The 22,632-nt window shown below is 37.9% G+C and overlaps 2 protein-coding genes across 8 annotated transcripts in view; one reads left to right on the top strand and one right to left on the bottom strand.

Annotated features, from left to right (window-relative positions):
- The first annotated feature begins 379 nt into the window (after window positions 1-379).
- On the top strand, window positions 380-4,235 carry LOC132301576 (receptor-like protein EIX2). Its single transcript, XM_059798817.1, has 3 exons — window positions 380-385; window positions 471-3,472; window positions 3,967-4,235. The coding sequence occupies exons 1-2, from the start codon at window positions 380-382 to the stop codon at window positions 3,450-3,452; spliced, it is 2,988 nt and encodes a 995-aa protein (XP_059654800.1). The 3' UTR covers window positions 3,453-3,472; window positions 3,967-4,235.
- A 15-nt stretch (window positions 4,236-4,250) lies between these two features.
- LOC132300448 (putative disease resistance protein RGA4) overlaps window positions 4,251-22,632 on the bottom strand; it is a 36,603-nt gene continuing 18,221 nt past the window's right edge. Inside the window, exons 6-10 of one of the 7 annotated variants that reach the window (XR_009480438.1) lie at window positions 21,202-21,288; window positions 20,987-21,049; window positions 14,538-14,583; window positions 13,863-13,986; window positions 7,269-7,737 (exon numbers count right to left, since the gene is read on the bottom strand). Coding sequence is in view for 2 of the 7 variants with exons in the window: in XM_059797517.1 (XP_059653500.1) it covers window positions 16,517-17,500 (984 nt within the window). In the remaining 5 variants the exon portion in view is untranslated. The other 6 variants (XM_059797514.1, XM_059797513.1, XM_059797517.1 and 3 more) reach the window with 6 other exon arrangements.

The following is a 22,632-nucleotide window of genomic DNA, read 5'->3' as shown; positions in this document are numbered from 1 at the left end:
TAAAAAAGGTTAAATTGCATTCGTATATAATTTAGTATTTAAAGCTAAACATATTATGTCTTTGTATTTTACTATCTTTTTTTATTGTTATTTTATGTTTTTTTTTGAAGCTAACGTTGATGTTGTAATTCAAGTTTTCCAAGACTTGTGATCATTCTCAGCCTCAAACTCAGACAAGTGGAACTTTTAGAAAATAAAAAAATCCATGTTTAATTTCTGTTATTCAAGACTTTGGTTTTGCCATTGGTGTTGACAATGAAATGAGTGAACAGTATCCCAAGTCAAATTGGATGGATCCATTATCGTGGCAGGGAAGTTTGTGGTGGGCAGTTGATCTTCATTTCTACATGGGCCCTACCCATTGGTAAAAGATCCAGAAATGAAGGTATATACAGTGTGTATATATATAATGTCTGAGTTTTCTTTTACATATATGATCAACGAATTTGATATCATAAATTTGTAATCAGATAGAATTGAAGAAGATGATGATGATGATGATGAGTAGCCGCATAGCGCTTGTCACGCTTTGGCTGCTATCATTCTCAACTGCCTTATTATTATTATGTGATGGTACTTCACATGTAGTTTGCAGTGAAAAAGAAAAAACAGCTCTTCTCAATTTCAAACAAGGTATCAGTTGGGATCCTTCCAACAGGCTATCCTCATGGTCCGGACTCCAACAAGATTGTTGTACTTGGACTGGAGTCCGCTGCAACAATGTTACTGGTCGAGTCATCCAGCTTCACCTCTCCAATCCATACAATCACTTTGATGATTATGAATCTTATGAAACGCAATTGTTGGGTGGGAAGATTAGTTCCTCTTTGGTGGAATTAGAATCTCTGATTTACTTGGACTTGAGTATGAACAATTTCAGTGGTTCTACTATTCCAAGTTTCTTTGGTTCTATGCCGAGTTTGAGATATCTCAACCTCTCTTATGCTTATTTTGAGGGATTGATTCCTCATCAACTTGGGAATCTCTCTGGGCTTCGTGTTCTTGATCTAAAAACTGATAATGATCAACTTTATGTTGATGACCTTAGTTGGACTGCTGGTCTTCATTCCTTGGAATACGTTGACATGAGTTGGATCGACCTTGGCAAGGCGGTTGATTGGCATAGACAACTGAGCAACCTTCCTTCCCTTTCAGAACTACGTTTGTCCGGCTGCAATCTCCAAGGGCCGATTTCTCATCAGCTTGCCAATCTATCGAGCCTTCGTCATCTCAATCTAGGATTTAATTTTGTACTTTATGCTGATGATCTTAGTTGGATTGCTCGTCTTCGTTCCTTGGAATACCTTCTAATGAGCGGTGCTGACCTTCACAAGGCAGTCGATTGGCTTCAATCGGTGAGCATGCTTCCTTACCTTTCAGAGCTGCATTTGCCCTCGTGCCAACTTGAGAAAATGATTCCACCTCTTTCTTATGTTAACTTTACGTCTCTTAAATTCATTGAACTTGGTTATAACAATTTGAATTGCAAGATACCGGATTTGTTGTTTAATTTCACTAGTAACCTTCAGTCTCTTGACCTATCCGGCAATTCCCTATATGGTCAAATAGCTAGCATCATTACAGGGGAAATCCCAGACGGGCTTGGGCAATTGAAACATCTTGAATATTTGTCACTTGCGGTGAACTCATTGTATGGTCCCATTCCAGCATCTATTGGAAACTTATCGTCCTTGAGATTCTTAGATCTTTCTGATAATAAATTGAGTGACACTTTTCCAAAGAGTATGGGGTTCCTCTCAAATCTTGAGGAATTATGGGTAGGTTATAATTCCTTAGGAGGCATTGTTTCCGAAGTGAATTTTGCCAAACTCTCAAAATTGAAGATTTTGTATATGTCTTCAAACTCTCTTTTCTTCAACGTGAACTCTAATTGGGTTCCTCCCTTTCAACTCGAGATGCTTAGTATGAGATCCTGCAAAATGGGTCCAAGTTTTCCTTCATGGCTACAAACACAAGTATCTTTGTACTTATTAGACATTTCCCAATCGGGAATTTCAGGTGCAGCTCCAGAATGGTTGTGGAAGTGGGTGTCAGGTATTGATTTTATCCATCTCTCTAACAACCAGATAAATGGAGACATATCGAACGTGTCCCTAAACTCTATTTTTGTTGATATTAGTTCTAATCGTTTTGAGGGTTCATTACCACGTTTGTCTCCAAATGTTAGATATTTGAACCTTGCAAACAATTCTTTCTTTGGACCCATTTCCTCATTCTTGTGCCAAGAGATGAATGGAGAAAGTATGTTGAAGGTTCTGGATGTATCAAATAATATATTATTAGGTGAACTTTCTCATTGCTTGATGCATTGGCAACATCTGACCCATGTGAACGTGGGAAGCAACCACCTATCTGGTAAAATTCCAAATTCATTGGGTTCGCTGAGGTTTCTCGAATCTTTGCAATTGTATGATAATAATTTCTTTGGAGAAATACCTTTATCAATACGAAACTGCACCTATTTGAGACTCATTAATTTAGGTGGAAATAAATTTACCGGATTCATTCCGAGTTGGATTGGAGACATTTTAGACTTGAAGGTTCTCAGCTTAAGATCCAATAAATTTATTAGCAATATACCATCACAAATATGCCAACTTTCTGGGCTTATAATTCTTGATCTTGGGAATAATAGCCTATCAGGACCAATACCAAAATGTTTGAAGAATATTAGTGCGCTGACTATCGCAAATTCTACACATTATGACATATTTGCTGTAAATGTAGAAAGTTTGAATAATATTCAACTTGGAGTCTACATGGATATTCTCTCATTGGTGACAAAAGGGAGAGAATCAGAGTACAAGGAAATCCTTAGACTTGTTACGAGCATAGATCTCTCACATAATAATTTATCTGGTTCAATCCCAGATGATTTTTTTAGTCTTGATGCGTTGCGATTTTTAAACTTGTCTCATAATAAAATTACGGGAAAGATACCGGAGAACATTGGGGGCATGAAACTGTTAGAATCCCTTGATATCTCGAGAAACTATCTTTTGGGTGAAATTCCTCAAAGCATGTCTAATTTGACATTTCTGAGTTACTTGAACTTGTCATACAACTTCTTAAATGGAAGAATTCCTACGGGCACCCAACTTCAGAGTTTTGATGCAACTAGCTACATTGGCAATGCTGAACTTTGTGGAGCCCCTCTGAACAATTGCACAAGAGAAGAAGAATCTCAAGGTCGAGGTGTGAGCTCGATGGAGGAAGAGGAAGAAGAGCATGAAATGGTTTGGTTTTATATTGGTATGGGTCCAGGATTTGTGGTTGGATTTTGGATTGTTTGTGGTACTCTTCTCCTCAAAAGGACATGGAGGCATGCTTATTTTCAGCTTCTTGATGATATGAAAGACCGGATCTATGTGGCTATATTGATAAAGGTGAATTGGTTCCGCAACAAGTTCAAGAGATCTAATGAAACATGAAGAACATGATCTTCTACAAGGTTTTGCTTCCACATTTCTTTCCTTTTAATTTTTTATTTTTTCCTTCTTGTAGTTGCTACTCTGTTCATGCTCTTTATCTATTTACTAATATACTGTACACTTGGTAGTCTATTTTTGTAGTCATGCTAATGTTATATGAATTATCACTTTAAATATATATTAACTTACATTTGCTATGCAAAAACCCATCTAACACAAATAGATGAAAACAACAATAACCAGGAAAAGGAAATAATTTTTTTTTGAAATATCCATTTAAACCAAACCCTCTTTGATTCAGGAAAACCAAAATCATTCTGACTACTGATCAAGCCTTTGGTTTTGAAAAAGAATACCACAGACTTTGGTTTTGAAAAAGTGGACTGGTTTAGTTCTAAGTTCCCTCAGAAAAACTAGGAAGTAATTTTGTTTCAAATGTAAAGATTGTGGTTGAACAAAAATCATATTTTATGTGTGTTGAATTGGACATTTGGTTAAATCTATTTTTTTGCAGATTGCTGATACAATGAATAATTCCCTGCTGGACGTTTTGGATCAACCGGGAGCTAGATTTTGAATGTGGTTGTGGATCTGTTGTTGGTGTGATAATTTGGTTGCTTTGTTGGTTTGTTTGTCTTTCTTCTTTTCTTGACAGCAGGTTTTTTTTCTTCTAATAAGTGGTTTTCTTTTATGGTAATGTAATGAGGAGGGTATGCCTTCCTAACCAATTGTATTGTGTGGCCTGGTTGTGTTATAAAATCTGGTTTGCTTAGGAAAAACAAATGTGTGTGACTTCCAGGTTCAGAAAAGTAGAGTGAGAAGAACAAATGTGTGTAATGTGTGTGTGTGTGATTGTTGAAGAAAGTAGAGTGAGAAGAGGTCCGATTGTGAGAGAGCTCTGGAATTGCAGCCAAGAGTGATGGTGGGAAGTTCCGATTTGCTCCCGAGATGAAGGAACAGGTGAGTGTTTAGGGATTTTTTTTTCTCAGAATTACTGTGTATGGCTTGCTTAATTTATCAAGGACTATGCAGCACCTTCGTTAAGAATTGTGGGGAGGTTTAGACCTAGTTCTATGTACATTTAATAATTTGAAGCTGCTACTTTACGATGGTGATTAATTGCATTTGTAAGTGCAGAAGATCAAGTAAATCATCTCTTTGTTGTAGCTGAAAACGTCATACTCAATAATTAGCAGTGTAAATAACCTTATGTTGTTACAATGCTCCTTTTGAGATGAGGGTTATTATTATTTTTTTTTTCAAATTTTTTTTTTTTTCTGATTGCAAAACCTGGGTAAAGTTTGATTTGTGCACAATAAATTTCTATGCAGATAGATAGACACAAGATTTAGCTATGTGATCGTAGGCAACAAGCAAGTAGACATGAAAAGAATTGGAAGTCATGGTGGTTGTCTCTTCAAAGATCTGAAACAAGCTCTATGTGAACATAGGTGAGTTGCACAATTTTAAACAAAGAAAAAGAAGAGCACACTTAAAAGTCACATTTATGAACAGATTGACCAAGGAAATAATACACAGTAATCTATACGCATTCATGCATGAGTTCAACAAAAAATATAAGGGTCATGCCAACATGTCTCTCAATGCTTACCACCATAGTTACTAAAACCACCTATTACATATGAATAAATGAAAATATATAACTGTAACTACCTCTAAGTATTTCATTTTCCACTCCAAAATAAAAAAATCTATTTTAAATCATTTGACCCAAAACTTGTATTTTCGATTTCTATTTACCTAGAATTTAATGAACTGTATAATTCTACATATTTTACTAAAAGATTACATATATACTTAAGATATGGAATAGGAGATCTATTTTCTTGCTTAGAAAAAAATATGATATTTGCAAAAATAAAAACTCAACTCTTCTAAAACCATTTTTTTTTTTTTTTTTGGAAAGGTAAATGTTAATTGCATTAGAGTAACTGTGTAAGGCCCCAAACTCCGGCCCATGTGAGGAATGATGACGCATATACAAGGCACAATTTTTTAGCTATTTTGTGTAAATAATGAAAGAACCTAGTGATGTGTCTACGAAGATCCTGTATCTCTATTTTGTAAATCCCAAACAACGTACTAAATTCAATCAATGTCTGGCTTTTAAGGTTCACCATACTTGGATTTGGATGCACTTCTCTAGCTTTGTCTGATAGGCTGAAAGAACGTATTACCTCCCTTGCCAAACAAACTAATAATATATAAAATCTAGCTTGAGAACTAAAAAAATCACTCATATAAGCAAACGAAGAAGACACCAGGTTTGTCAATCTAACTTGAGAACTAAAAAAATCACTCATATAAGCACAATTCGAAACAATCTCCTCTAGGATAAAGTGTCTTACCAGTATTCTGATAATCCTAAGCTTGTTTCGTATTGCCTTGGTAATAGCTTGTCTTGTCCACCACTTAACAATGTTCACAGATTATACTCCCGCTTTGGATTGAATATATCTGTCGATGCTTCCTTCCTGCAACGTGGGAAGAACGAAATTCAAGTCTTCATATATTGCAAGACAGAAAAATGTAAAAAAGTATAGTGACCTGAACAGATTTTGCAACCTTAATCCTTTGCATTGACGTAGTTCAAAGGATTATGGAAAAAAAAACAAGGAGGTTCAAGGATTACAGGAAAATAGCTCATATCCCCAAAGTTTACATTGAAGTTCCAAGAAGTCGTTTTCTGTATAGGTTGAGCAACTATGAGAAAGAGGAAAGACGAAGAAAAGTGTCCTGACCAGGTTTGAATCATCTTTACTTTTCTGTTCTTTTTCTTAACTGATTTGCTTTTACCTTTTTCTGTTATCCTTTTGAATAATTAATTTGCTGTTTAGCATAGAACACATGCCGGGAAATTAGAGAACAGTGAATATTAATGATTGCATTAATTCTAATTTAGGATAAACAAATATTCAGAAATGCTTATTTAAGTCTAACAAACACCCTATTAAACATTTTGAAACTGATTCCGATCTCTCAAGATTTATTATGATATGTGAAACATCTGAGTCTAACAAACACCCTTTAAAAGACACTGAAACCAAATCTAATCTCAAGATTTGTTACGATATATGAGAAGTTGAGAACTATCTTTTGTATGGGATTGCTTGTTAAATGGCAAGTGCATAATCTTCGAAATTATTCTGTGTCGTAATCTGCTTTTCCTAGTACATAATGACAGCAGGCACAGTCTATACTCTATAGACCTTGTTGCATCATCACAGGCAAAGTTGTCATAACCTAATGCATACCATGAAAACTGGACTAAATATTGTTTTAAGGATGGTCGTTTCGTCCCTGCCTTGAATATCCTGATTTTTTTCTCTCTTATACATTTTGCATAATTTTTTCCAACAACTGAAGAGAACGACAGTTCATTTTCATTGTTATTAAATTATTATGTTACCATGGTTGGAAAAGTGTAACAAGTTCACAACCTGGTCCATAGAAGTGAAAAAAAAAAAATGTCTCACCTTTTTGCCATTAACTAAACACAAACAGCAAGAAGAAGAAGGCGTAACGACCCGAACCCGAGGTCCGAACCGTTAGCCGGGTCCTTACTCGAACCCGAGGTCATCTATGTCAAACCCATAATTTCTAATGTCAAAACATCACCCTTAAGGTCATGGTTAAGCTTTACGACTGCTCATTTCAATTTTCCAAGACTCCGGATAGATTACTTTGAAGAAAGGAACAAAAAGAGCAAAACAGATGCACTTCGGTTGACCGAAGTGGAGCTTCGGTCGGCCGAAGCAACTTCCGGACCGGTTGACCGAAACAGACATTTCGGTCTACCGAAATGGGACTTCAGCCGCTCCTAAAGTCTTTGGACGAACCAGTCGACCGAAGCAGGCATTTCAGTCGACCGAAATGGCTCTGCGCGCCCCACCTGCTACTGGAAAATGCTGAAATGGACTAATGATGTAGGGACCCTTTTTAAAATGCTCTAGACTTGATCTCAAAACATTTCAAGTGCTAAAACCATATACTATTGTCATGAACATCAACATTCTAACAAGACACAACATCATTAAAGTGCTTTTAAATAAGGATTCATCATAGTCATTTCTTTTTAATTTAGTTTACATCAAAATGGTGCTAAAGCACATAGTTGAAGCACTAGGCCATGATAGCAAGTTTAATTACATCCCAAAATATGCTTTTACAAAAGAATAGCTCTAAGATACAAAAGTTAACAAAATGGACTTCTAGCACCCTCAAGCTTACGGTGGATTATTATCCGCCACTTCCTCCCCATGACCTGAAAAATGTTAAATATGAAGGGGTGAGCAAATTGCTCAGTAGGTGGTGCCTAAGACACACCTCTTGTAACCCCGTGAATCCAAATAATGAATAGGAATAGAGGATAGAGGTCATACTACGCCGAGAAAGAATACAACATCAATTCCAAATTCAAAGTGAACAATGATGTGCCATGAAATGCAATGCTATGTATGTCTGTTAGCATTTATGATACCACGATTTATGGTATAACTTACCATAATAGCCAAGATATGATAGGCCCAAATCATAGGATGTGATTTACCATATTATCTGTGAGATATGATAGCCACAAATCATGTATTTGACTTTATTTACGCATATGTCTAGGCATAGAATATGCAATGATTTGATTTAGTTTCCTTTCTTGTAATATGAGCGTGTGCTCATTTTATCTATAACTACTAGAGCTGTGAATGGGTAATTTATCTCATTCAAGCCTTTACGCAATTCTCTCTTTTCTCTTCTTTTTATATATTTCTACTTGGTATCAGAGCCAACACCTTTCCACACCTTTCAGCAGCCTTGCTACTTGTGCGACAGCTACCTTAGGCTGTTTGTGACATCGTGTGACGTTGCCTACACATGTTTTTCTGTGTTGCTATTTTGTGAACGAAAACAGGTATTTTTAAGTTTTACAATTTCTTTTTCACTCTTCTAGGATTGGGTAAATTGGGATAGTTGGTTTCCAACACCTAGAAGGGCTTGGGTAAAAAAAATATAGTTTACAAAGAGGCTCCGAATATTAAAAAGGAGGCTGTTTGGCTATATGTAAGCGGGCAGCGCTCCTTAAAAAAGGTATGTATTTGGATTTTTCGGGAATGGTTTGAGGAGACATTGTTTATGGTCTGAGGAGACCCTTTGATTTATTAACAGAATTTGTGGTGTTTTTGGAGTTCTTTTTATTGTCGTGTGACATATTATGGCAGATTCAGGGTCCTCGACTGTTAATTCTCTTGGTTCATGTTCTGTGGGTGGTGGTGCCATTTTTCCCACCAACTCATCAAAAATCCAGGACTTCAAATCACCACAGTGAAGTTGGATGGTTCCAACTATTTGATTTGGGCACAGTCTGCCAAGATGTTCATTGGTGGCAAAGGCAAGATTGGCTATATTACTGGTTCTGAGAAAGAGCCAGCTGAGTCAGAGAATGCATATCCACAGTGGTTTGCAGATAACGCTATGGTTATGTCTTGGCTAGTCAATTCGATGCAACCAAACATAGCTGTTGGCTATATGTTTATGAAGACTGCTAAGCAGATTTGGGATTCAGTTCAATGCACTTATTCTCAGAGGCAGAATAATGCACGAATTTTCCAGCTGGGGCGAGATATCACCAGGATTTCTCAGGGTGACTTGACAGTTTCAGGTTACATCGCCAAGCTTCGTGCTATTTGGGAGGAGATGTCATATTATGATTCCTTCCACTCTTAGAAGGATCCAGATGATGCAGTTTTATAGGCAGGAATTGTGGAGAAGAATCGAGTGTTTCAGTTTCTTGCCGAGTTGAACGACGAGTTTGAGTATGCTCGTGTTCATTTATTGGGCTTATCTTCATTCCCGACTCTTGGGGATGCATATTCCTATGTGTTGTCAGATGAGAGCCGCCGGACTCATCCATTAGGAGTTGCTTCTGTTGATCGTTCTGCTATGGCAGTTCGGATTCCCAACCTTTCAGGAACTTCACCATCCCGGTCAGTTCAAAGCACTACCACAGGTCCTCCTCTGGGACCACAACGTGGACGGTGTGACCATTGCGAAAAAATTAGTCACATCAAATCTCGTTGTTATGCTCTACATGGACGTCCACCGTAACAAAAACAACAGCCTCGATCCTCTGCATATTCTGTTACACAACCAGTCTCGCTCTACATCTTCTGCCACAGTTACCTTGACTCAAGCTGATTTGGACAAGTTCAAGCAATTCTTCAACCAAATGGAGGCATCATCTCAGCTAACCTCCACTTATGCCCACTCAGGTACTATTGCGTCTGCACATAGTGTATCTACATCTTCAACACCATGGATCATTGATTCTGGTGCTTCAGACAATATGACTGGTATGTCCTCACTCTTCCAATTTTATAGTATCTGCTCTGGCCAACGCTAGGTCCGCCTTGCGGATGGCTCTCCATCTTCCATTGCTGGGAAGGGTCATATATCAGTTACTCCTTCATTAACTTTGTCAAATACACTTCATGTTCCAAAGTTGACTACAAATCTTATTTCTGTTAGTAGCGTTACCAAACAATTAAATTGTAGTGTAACGTTCTTTCCCTCATTGTATTTTTCAAGATTTGGTGTCGAAACGGACGATTGGCACTGGGCGTGAAGTGGATGGTTTATACCTGTTGGATGCTCCTTTGTCATCGCAAGCACATTCAGCTTCATTTTCTAATACTGTTTCATCTAATAAAACCCAGCTTATGCGTTGGCACATGCGTTTAGGACATATTTCTTTTGGTTATTTGAAACATTTATTTCCTTCCTTATTTTGTAACGTGGCAGTGTCAGATTTATCCTGTGAAACATGTCATATGGCTAAACATGTTCGTTCCAATTATCCTGCTAGTAGGAATAAATCTGCTTTAACACCTTTTGATCTTGTTCATTCAGATGTGTGGGGTCCTTGCCCAGTTACTTCTAGTCTTGTATTTCGATATTTCGTGTTGTTCATTGATGATCACAGTCGTGTTACTTGGGTTTATCTTATGAAAACCAAAAATGAGGTATACACCATTTTTAAAAATTTTATGACAATGGTTCAGACTCAATTTGGTTGTACCATTAAAAAATTCCAATCTGACCAGGGTACAAAGTACACTTATGGGGAGGTACAACGGTTATGTACAGAATTTGGGATTGCGCATCAGCTGGCTAATGTTAAAACTCCTCAACAGAATGGTCGTTCTGAGAGAAAGAATCGCCACATCCTTGACTTAGCCAGAGCAATCTGCATTGGCATGAATGTTCCCCAGTCCTTTTGGGGAGATGCAGTTCTTACCGCTGTTTACATCATTAATAGGACTCCTTCTAGGATTCTTAACTTTGCAGCCCCACTCTCAATCTTACATCCCAATTGATCTCTATTTTTTATTCCTCCACGAGTCTTCGGGTGTGTGTGCTTTGTTCAGCAGTAGGGGCAAACTCGTACAAAGCTTGACCCCAAGGCTTTGAAATGTGTGTTTTTGGGCTATTCTTACTCTAAAAAAGGTTATAGGTGTTACCATCCTCCCAGTCGTCGGCGGTTTATATCCATGGATGTTTCTCTCTTTGAGCATGCACCATACTATAGTGGTTCAGTTGGTTCTCAGAGTGAATGGTTCCCATTGAATATAATGGATGATCACCTTCTTCCGTCTTCAACTCCTCTACCATTACCTGTTTCTTCTTCTATAATTCCTCCTCGTGATACCCCTCCAGTAGGGGGAATTGTTCCAATTTCATAGGTTTATAATCGGAGACAACAGGTACAAGCTTCTACTCCCACGATCGACTGCCCTATTCCTTCGGCACCAGCTCCGCCTTCTCAAGCTATTGTTTCGCTTGATGATCGCCCATTGTTCTTCGAAAGGAAAAACGTTCTTGTACTTACCCTATTTCTAATTTTGTTTCTGATTATGCTCTCTCACCCTCCTATCGGAGTTTTCTTGTTTCTATTGCCTCGGTTCCTGTTCCTTCCAGTGTTGCAGATGCGCTAGCACAACCTCAATGGCATGATGCTATGACAGAAGAACTACAAGCGCTTGAGAAAAATCAGACTTAGGACATGGTTCCGCTTCCTATTGGACGAAAGGCTGTGGGTTGTCGTTGGGTGTTTACAGTCAAGTATAATCCAGATGGGTCAGTTGCTCGTTACAAGGCCTGATTGGTTGCCAAGGGTTATGCTCAGTCTTATGGCATAGATTATCAAGAGACTTTTGCCCCTGTTGCCAAGATGAATACTATCCGTGTATTATTTTCCATTACTGCAATTCGATCTTGGCCTCTATTTCAGTTAGATGTCAAGAATGCCTTTCTTAATGGTGATTTGCAGGAGGAGGTGTACATGGTTCCTCCTCCGGGGGGCTTTCGTTCTCCTGCTCATTTTGGTATGGTATGTCATCTTCGTCGTTCTCTATATGGCCTCAAGCAGTCTCCTTGAGCTTGGTCTGATCGCTTTGGCACTGTTATGCTCAAGTTTGGTTTCCATCAAAGTGCAGCTAATCATACCTTGTTTTTACGTCATTCAGGCGGTAAGACAGTTGTTCTCATTGTGTATGTCGATGATATTATTCTTACCGGCGATGATACTACCGGAATTAATGAGGTTAAGAGCTATCTTGGCCGTCAGTTTGAGATTAAGGATCTTGGTCCCCTACGATACTTCTTGGGCATTGAGGTGGCTCGCTCCAAGACTTGCATTTTCATCTCTCAACGCAAGTATGTTCTTGACTTGCTTTCTGCTTCTGGTCAGCTTGGCGCTCGTCCTGCTGATACTCCAATTGAGCAGAATCATCGGTTGGCTGATTCTGAGGGGGAGTTGTTGTCAGATATTGGTCAAAATCAACAACTTGTGGGGAAGCTCATCTATTTATCCATAACTCGACCTGACATTGCTTATGCCGTGAGTGTCATGAGTCAATTCATACACTCTCCTCGTGCCCCACACCTTGATGCAGCTATTCGGATTCTTCACTACTTAAAAGGGTGTCCAGGCCATAGTATTTTGTTTGCTAATCATGGTCACTTAACGTGTTGAGGCTTAGACAGATGCTGATTATGCAGGATCAATTTCAGATAGGAGGTCTACTTCAGGTTATTGTACCACTATTGGTGGTACCTTGGTTACTTGGCGCAGTAAGAAGCAGAATGTTGTCTCTCGATCTAGTGCAGAAGCAGAGTATAGGGCTATGGCTCTTGGGGTAGGTGAGTTGCTTTGGCTGAAAACCTTGATGACAGGTTTGTGCCTTCCAGTGTCGCTTCCATTCTCACTCAACTGCGACAACAAGTCTGCTATTAGCATAGCAGCAAATCTCGGGTCAAATTTGCACTCCATTTGTCACAAGCTCTCAGCAGCTTGCAGACATTCTTACAAAGGGCGTTAGCAAGATTGTGTTTGAGAATGCATTGTCCAAGTTGGGCGTTTCAGATATCCACGCACTAACTTGAGGGGGAGTGTTAGCATTTATGATATCATGATTTATGGTATAACTTACCATAATAGCCGAGATATGATAGGCCCAAATCATGGGATGTGATTTACCATATTATTTGTGAGATATGATGACCACAAATCATGTATTTGACTTTATTTACGCATATGTCTAGGCATAGAATATGCAATGATTTGATTTAGTTTCCTTTCTTGTAATATGAACATGTGCTTATTTTATCTATAAATACTAGAGCTGTGAATGGGTAATTTATCTCATTCAAGCCTTTACGCAATTCGCTCTTTTAAAAAATCATAACCCGTCCGTTAATATAACCCCATTTCTACTATATCGCTCCCCATTTAAAAAAAAAAAACCATCCTTCACTTTTCAAACTGTTAATATAACCCGTCCGTTGGTGACTCCGCAGCGACACGAGAGAAGGATTGAATACTGTTCCCGACCCTTGGTACCTCCGCGACATCATTTGGGGCCGAGATAGCTCAACCACGCTAGGGTACTCTTCCTAGTTCCCTCTAGGCTATATTAACGCCACGGCCCTTTGGTGACTTCGCGGCGACCGGGTTTTCATAAAAACATTTTAATCAAAACTTCTTCCCAAAAATTCCCCTTTTTCATTTCCAACAAACCATTCCCATTTTTCCTCCCAACACTCATGCATGGACATGTCATGCTATACATATGTATTCATCATTCTTCAACTTAAACTACACAAGAAAATTTCACATGTTCTCACGTAACATTTCTAGCAAATTAACAACAAAATGAGCATAGAAAATTAACACTTAAACATGCTTTCCATCCAAATAAAGTAATACACATAATTACATGCTTCATATACATATTTAAGCCATTTTAAAACAAAATCAACACAATCTAGCATATCAACGACAAATAGCAAGAATTTAACTCACATAAGCACAAGAATGCATGGATTAGAAACCCCTACCTCAAGGAGGATGAAAAAACTCCCAAAATGGGTCCCAAAACCGGAATCCCTAGAGTGCACTAAAACTGAAATTGCTTATATAGATGTGAAGATCTCGCCGTGCTCTCCGCTACGCCGCAAACAGCTTCCAAAAATTCCAAGTAATGAAGGAGGAATCAAGACTTGAAGTTTGCTTCCAAAATGAAAAAGAAAAAGTGAAGAACTAGAGGAGGAGAGAGTGAGTTACGGGGAGAGAGAGAGTGAGAGACCAAATGTGGTCTCTAGGCCACTAAGTATGTGAGTGGTGGGTCCCACCACCAACATTTTAAATTTTTGACTTTTCTTTTTCCACCACACATGTAAATATACAACAATTATACACATATCACATAAAACACATGATGCACATAAAATAAAATATATGATATGCAAATGGACCTAACTAAAATCCCCGTACGCGACAATACCGGTAGCAGGTCCCAGACGGGACCGTCCGGCCAGAAAAAGGGAAAAATGCCGAAACGGCAACCCTTACATTTCAAAGAGCTCTGAACTCAATGAAATGCCCCAAACAACTCTCTGACACATCCGACACACTCCGCAGTGTCCGGTACGCAAGATGTGAAAAGACAAAAATGCCCTTGCAACGACAAAATTCCCAGAAAAATGAAAAATGGAGAAAGTTGGAAACGTTACAGAAGGCGACCGTAAAAGTAATCCAATTATGTGCTCCTCAAGCTGCCTGAAAACACATGCACAAATTGAACATGTGACATATCCCAAGAAGGTCAAAAGGAAAAGGAAAAAAAAAAAAAAAAAAGATCATGGTAAAGGAAAATTTCAAAAGTATGATCTCCTTTCTAACTCTACATCCATGGTAGTTGCACAAGCAAACATATATATATATATATAGTTTTACTCAAAAATGCATCATAAAGAGTATAAAATCTAAAAAAAGAAATACAAGAGAGGCCAATTATTAATTGGTAGTTGCAATTCGTAGAATGAACCGTGATCTTGTTTACTTGAGGAGTTGAAATAATGATTTGTAAAAAATTATGACAATGAACAAGAAGATAGAAGAATAAAATGGAGTTCTATGGTAATAAAAAAATTAAGATGAGAAAGGATTTACCTTGGATGCTAATCTTATTGTTTAATATAAACATATGGGATGTGAGCAATCCTTGGCTAATCTTCCCCTATTTCTCTCTGGCATCTATCATATAAAACGTCATCACAAAATGTAATTCTCAGTTCTTGTAATGCAGCAAGCCAACGCATTCCTTCGGGCAGTGATGTCAATTTGGGGCAGTGGCGAATGGAATGTTATTCCAGTGATGTGAGGTTGCCAATCCAGTTCGGCAGAGTAACTAGATCCTCAATTGAACCTAAAGTCAGAGACTTTAATTTGGAAAGATGAAGAAACGAAGAAGATGAATAGGACGAGGACGACGTAGACATTGTTGGGGTGTGGGACACTATCATCATCATTAACTCTTGTTCAACTAGCTCCTTGCTGACCTTATTGAGTTGTAGTTGTTCAAGACATGGAATAGGCATTGATGCCAAGTTAGGGCAATATTCAATGGTTAATTTAGAAAGAGAAGGAAACGATGGGAGCCAATAATGTTGTTGTTGATGCTGCTGCTGGTCTCGTAAAGTTGCCGTTGCTGTTGCTTCTGCTTCTACGGATTCGCTTCTACACCATCCTTTCAAATCAGGCAACCAAGAGAGTTCAAGTTCTTTGAGGGATGGAAATAATGTTGGTGTTGGTTCTGATCTTGTTCTTGTTGCCGCTCCTCCTCCTCCACTGGATGAAGATGGAGAAGAGGGTAAAGACTGCTCACTACCACTGCCACTGCCACTACTACTGTTGTCTATGTACTCCAGGGAATCCATAAAAGAAAGAGTCAAATATTGGAGAGAAGGAAGTTTCCCAAATGGTGGAAGATGTTTGAATCTGTGACAGCCATACATATAAATTGTGACTATATTTGGGAGGGATAAGCCAATTTGGTCAACCATTATCCAACTCGGGAAACTCACTCCCCTGTAATACCCTATTTTTCAACTCCTTCAGATTCGGATGTGGACGTAGGGAATCCAACGATGACTCTTCCCCATAATATAATAACAGCGATTTAAGGTATTCGTATTCTTTCCCTTCCAAGTAGTTTGTTTTCTTGATCATTTCTGCTGCTGCTGTTGCATTTTCAACACACTGACTACTTGAGTCCCGATGTGGGCGTACAATTTTTAACGTTCCCCGTAGATTGTTTAGGCTCCCCAATTCATTCAAGCCGTTGCTATTTGAGTCCACTACAAACCTTGTTAATGTTAGAAGAGATGTCAATTGCCCCAATCCATGCGGCATGCCAGTCAAGGCATCGCACTCATCAAGCTCAAGATGCCTGAGGCTGACCAATTTTTGAAAATCTCTTGGCTTCTACAAGTGTGTAACACTTATTGAGTTTTAGAGCCTGCAAATTTTGCAACTTGGTTATGGAATTTGAGAGAGTTGTGATAACATTACCACTGAGATCAAGATACCTTAAATGTTTCAGCTTGCTTATGTAACTCGGCACTGTCTTGATGTTCAACTTGGATAGATCCAACACGCGTAAACATTTATAAGTAGAAACAATCCTTTCAAAAACTGTTTCTTATAAATCTTAATTCTTCAAAATAAATGTGCGTAACTTGTTGGCTCTCATCATGTGGGTTGGAATTTCAAATAATGAATTTACACGATAAACAAATGACATATGACGACTTCTTTCAGTAACATTTTCTGCACCTGAATTCAAAGTGGAGTTCTCAAGCCTTGTCACCGATTGTGCAAGGTCGTGGACAAGATCGTGCATTTTACAACTTATTATGTCACCCCATTTATCTCTTCCAACGTCTTGAAAAAGGGACCGCCTCAGTAAATTCATAAAATACAGTTCCCCTACATCTTCCAGTTGTTGATTTTCATATCCTAACTGAATGAATCCATTTGCAACCCACAATTTGATTAATTCTCGCTTACTAATCTTTTCATCTTTCAAATATAGGGAACAAAATGCAAAACATCTCTTTAGATTCGAAGGAAGGTGATCATAACTCAACTTTAGTATTGGCAAAATAACATCCTCTTCTTGAGCTATTTTCAACAAATCATTGTTTTTGAAAAGCAACCATTCAGCATCTGTATCTTTAGAGTATAATAGGCTTCCTATAGCTTTTATGGCAAGAGGAACTCCCTTACATTTCTTTACAATTTCCTTCCCCATTATTACTCGACATGGATTCTCCGACTCTTCCCCTTGTTTGAATGCCAATTGCTTAAAAAAAGACCATGACTCCATCTCAGACAAGCCTTCTAAAATATACGATGAATTTGCCCTTGTAACATTTGCAACTAATTCAGTACGGGTTGTTACTAAAATCTTACTTCCCATTGAACCACCCATCAATATATCCCTCAGTTTCAACCAATTGTAATGATTCTCATTCCACACATCATCTAACACAAGTAAATATTTTTTCCCATCAATTTTTTCCCTCAAGCGAATTTGCACATCTTCAAACGTGAGGCCTTTACAAGCTTCAATACCCATGATTTTTAGTGCAATGAGTTTCACATCAAAGGGGTCGGAAACACATACCCACATCTTAAGTTCAAAATATTTAGTGACCTCTTCATCATTGTATATTAGTTGTGCAAGTGTGGTCTTTCCTAGTCCCCCCAATCCCAACTATTGCAACAACCGACACACTTTATTGAATGTTATTGTCCAATAACATTTCTACGATACTTTTATCACCATCCCTCCCGAAAACACTTTCTACAAGAACAAAAGAGTGAGTCTCCTCCCTCTTTGTATTCTCAACACGCAACTCTATAGGCTGTTCAATGAGGTGAAATTTTTTCCTATTTTTGGCAATTGTCGCTAGTCTCTTTCCAATGACCTTAATATCATGAGCCATCCAACTACTGAAAGCATATCTTTAGCCTTTTGTTCTGAGTCATATCTTGGCACCGAAGAACTTCAGTAGGGAAGTCATCGAGCAAGTCATCAGCATCATAAAATGCATCATTGAGCTTTTCAAGCCAGTCTGCAACTTCACAGGTTGTGGCTTGCTGCTCCTCTGCATCAACAAGTGCTGCTCTGATCGTAGAAACCGTGTTTTCAAGTTTGTGAAGCTCACCCTTTACACCCCACGCCAGTCCGATCTCTTGGAGAACCGCTGAACCCAACTTCTTGATAATTTCAGTTACAGTGTTGTACAGAATTGTTCTAGCCATTTCTTCTTGTTGAGATGGATGGTTTATAGATTCTCTGTGGAGCTGCTGAACAAGTTATCCTCAATGTTTTATAATTGAGTGATGGAAGAAAAGTCTACCAATACAATTCATAAAAAAGAGAATGGTGGAAGTGAAGAACCATGTGGACCTCTCCAAATATTTTGAATGCTGGTATGCTCAAGTGGTCCTCATCACTGATTGCTAGAAAACAAAATGTAGAGAAAAGTCTCCATAATTGAACCCTAGTCTCCATAGTTGATTGGACAAAAGCAGAACAATGACAGCCTTCTGGACTGATTTGTGGACTTGGTTGACGAGGAATCAACTAGATTTAAATCCTATGCTGGCCAACCATATATTTGAAATAGCAATATATATACACACACATACATGTAAGCATGTGTGTGTGTAATTGATTGTGAGATATATATATATATATTGAGGAGATTGTAAAAATATTTATTTTGTAATTGGCTAATTTCGTTGTCAAAACAAGTCCTATCGAGTTGTAATTTTTCAGTTCAAAAATTCAAGATTGAAGATCGGATGCGGATTTGAAGAAGTTCAAGTGTTCATGTTTTAATACACTCCGGGATGATGAGAACAAGGCTTTAGGAAGTTTTGTGAGTGTGTGAGAACACTTAGGAAGTTTTGAAAGTTTTTAGGGAGAAATTACATTCTGCCTAACTTGAACTAGTTCAAGAATTTTTCGAACAGGTTTAACATCTGAGGGTTCTGTGAAAAATTCAAGACTGGCCAACTTGAACCGGTTCAAGAATCAAAAGGGTTCTTCGAATTATGCACTAGCCATCTTGAACCGGTTCAAAGAATCCTGAACCGGCACAAGACTGGCCATCTTGAACCGGTTCAGCCTTTCTTGAACCGGTTCAAGAATCAAAAGGGTTCTTCGAATTGTGCACTGGCCATCTTGAACCGGTTCAAAGATTCTTTGAACCAGTTCAAGACTTCTAATCAGGTTTGGTAACTTCAGTTTCCTGATCTGTTTTGATTCCTTTTTGGTCCAAATTTCCTTCTAAAACCTATACACGAATTTCACTTGTTTTACAAGTATTCTTAGGTCTTCCAAACTTTTATATAATGCCTCTTTCATTCATTATTGAGGTATGGCTTTAAGGAACAAAAATTCATTATTTTGATAAAGCCTTTAGAGAGAGATTTTTCAGAAAATCAAATTTGATTTTTTTGATTTTATTTTTTAGAGCACACACATATATTCATGAGTAACTTAGTAGTGTTGTTCTCTATCTTATCAAAATTGGAACTTAATTAAAGATTCAAATATTCCAAAAGAACAGATTTATTTCTTTTACATCAAAGTTCAAATCTTGAAGAAAAGGGGTGAAACGATCACACTTTGAAAGGGTCAAAGCATTCGAGGAGTGTTGTTTGATCTACCAACAATCCTTCTACAGAGATCAAGAGTAAGCCTGAGGTCAAGAGCTGTTGGACGAGACCTTGCAAAGCCAGAAGATTGTCAGCGATTGGTGTTTGGTAGAACAATAGGGTGTGAGTCTGAGTCAAAGTCCATTGTACTTTGTTTCAAACATAGTGGATTGGTTTACTTTGGACTGCACAGTCGAGGTTTTTCCCACAACAATTGGTCTATTCTACCAATTGGGTTTCCTCGCTAAAAATCCTGGTGCCATCTCTCTAACTCTACTTGCTTTACTTTTCAGTATTTATCTTTGTGATTATGGATGTTTAATTGATCATATTGCTTAGGTAATTTAATCAATCACAACAATTGGGCAAGTTGACCTAATAATCTCATCTAGGTCATTAAAGAAGTTAATAACAATTAAATCAACTAACAGCTTCCGCACCGCGTAACCTCACATTTAGAATCAAAGCGGGTTACTCGATATATTGAGTAGATCATATTTGTTGATTTGTTGTAATTTTTGCATCATGTATGAAAATATATCTTCTGTTGATATGTTGCATTTACCTTCCTTTTTTTATTCTGTCACAAGCATGCAAATTGAGTGGTCTAAGTTTAAAAAGGATTTTGAAAATTTGTTAGAGAAATTGAATCTTGCAAAACTTGATAGAGATATTTATAAGTCAGAAGTTTCTGTCTCTAATAAAAATTTGGAAGAACTTGGCCATAAAAATTTGAATCTTCTTCATAAGGTTGATTTTCTGGAAAAGGAACTTGAACAGGTAAAAATGTTTAATAAATCACTTGGACTTAAAATTGATAATTTAAGTACTGAGTTTGTTAAATCAAAACAGTCTTCTCAGAAATTTAACACTGACACTTGCTAAATTGATAAGTCGAACGATTCTTGTTGCTTCCCCAATTGTTGTTCTTTTATCCATTTTGCCCAGTCCCAACCTATTTCACGATACTAAGGTGTACCATAAAGACGAGGAATGCGTTCTAATTATACTTGAACCTTGAAAATGACTGTATTGCCCTTAGATGACCTTGGGTTCGGTTAAGGACCCAGATAACGATTCGGACCCTCGAGTTTGAGTCGTTACAGGTCAGCCCATATTTCTATGATAATTTTTGAAAACCTAGTTTTCGTGGACAGTTTTATAATCCCTAGTTCATAATGCCATCCGCAGTCGCCTCTCAATTTTTTCCAGAGCCACGTCAGTTTTTCCAAGAGCCACGTAAGAAACTTCTGCTCTCCAAATTTTGGCCTCACGGCCCTCACCGAAAAAAATAATGCAATATCCATTATCATGAATTAAAAACAATTACAAATAAAAAACTAAAATAGACAAAACAAGCCAAAAATTTAACAATAAAAACAACCCTATCTTTGATAATACACAAATACGTATAAAATGAAGGAAGCGAAGCTAAAAGGAATCAAACCCTGATACTGGCATTGTCGACTACAAGAACACCCATCATCGTCGACTGCAAGAACACGCATACCTACGGAAAATTTATTCTGATTTTCAACAAACTCAAAGGGGCAAAGAACTTGAATGAAAGGAGATTATTGGAAAAGTGTATTTAGAGAGAGATGAAGAAGAGGTAGAGAAAGAGTGTGTGTTTTAGAGAGAGAGATGCACACGCATACGTACGGGAGATCAGAGATGAGCACAGAACACAAAAACTTCCTCTGATTTCTTCTACAGTCTTCTCTTCTTTATAACAACAATTTGGAATACCTATATGAGAACAGAGCCCAAAAACAGATATCACAATTCACATAACAAATATATGGGTTCTCAACAATTGAAATTGAAGTATTCTCAACAAACTCAAAGGGCAAAGAACTTGAATGAAAGGAGATTCTTGGAAGATACCATAAAAAATTTCAAAAAATTTGGAGCTCTCTTAAATGAAGCTTAAAGTAGAGAATGAAGAATAAAGATGTGTTGGATATGGTTTGGATGATGATAGGAGTTATTTATAACGATGAATAATATTTTTTTTTTTCACATTTTTTTCAAAAGAAATAGTTGTTAGGGGGGGGGGGGGGGGGGGGGAACACTTTTTTTTAGGTAAAAAAAATTTAAATTATTTTTTATTTATTTTGTAAGTCAATATAGTCCTTAGGCACTATTTGGGTCAATCAAATAGTGCCTGAGGACTACATTATTTATTTATTAATTTTCTAAATAAAATAAATACCAAAAAAATGGAAAAAATAGCTTTTGGGGGCAACATGGTCCTTACTGTTTGGACCGTTGCCTCCTTTTTAAAAAAATAAAAATAAAAAATAGCCGTTGCGGCACCGTTTTGCAATTGTTTATTTTTTATTTTTATTATTATTATTTTTTAATTCTAGCATCAAAACGACATCATTTTGAATAAGAATTTTAAAAAAAATATTTAAGCGATCACGTGCCAGCTCGCCAGGCCAGGCCCGTGAGCACTAGTGGGCCCGCTTCCCTTAAGCGAGCCTGCTGTGGCCCAAAATTGAGCTAGCCAGGCTCGCTAGACCAGCCCTATAATAAGAGGGCTGGAGATGGCCTAATACAGCTAAAGGTTTGGTTAGGGAAAGCGTACACTACTCGTACCATATTTGCATATGTGTGGGCAGAAGCGATCTACCTTCATAACCACAAACTTCTTCCTGATAAAGATTACACCCATGTCCAGCCCAATATAATAGGATTTTAATATATTGTCCTTATCCAATCTTCACCAAATACTTGGCCTTGTTTTTTAATTGGGTTGAATAGAAGAAGGTATTGATAGGTATAAAAGAGGTGAGGGTGTAGATGTGTGATAGTGGGGAAGTGAAGTGTGGATACATGATGGTATGGATTGGATGTGTGAATAAGCAAGGGCATGGTGTGAGGTGCGGTTGCATTGACATTTTATGCATTGCATTGTATGTGATGGTGATGAGGCAATCTCTACTGAGCCGTTGTGCTCACTCCTCTACATTTGTCAGGGCTTGGGAAAGAAGTGGCGAATGACGGTTCACCACAATCTTAGTTCGGAGATTTGAAGTTCAGTTTTGCTAACTTTTGTATTTTGGAAACCCATTCTTTTGTAAAGTG

The sequence above is a fragment of the Cornus florida genome, unplaced genomic scaffold (assembly GCF_030987335.1).
Source record: "Cornus florida cultivar Cherokee Brave unplaced genomic scaffold, ASM3098733v1 CherokeeBrave_3.0.0_Hap2_Chr03, whole genome shotgun sequence".
Taxonomy (NCBI): Eukaryota; Viridiplantae; Streptophyta; class Magnoliopsida; order Cornales; family Cornaceae; genus Cornus; species Cornus florida.
Note: the sequence above shows the minus strand (reverse complement) of the source record. Positions and strands in the feature narration are given on the sequence as shown.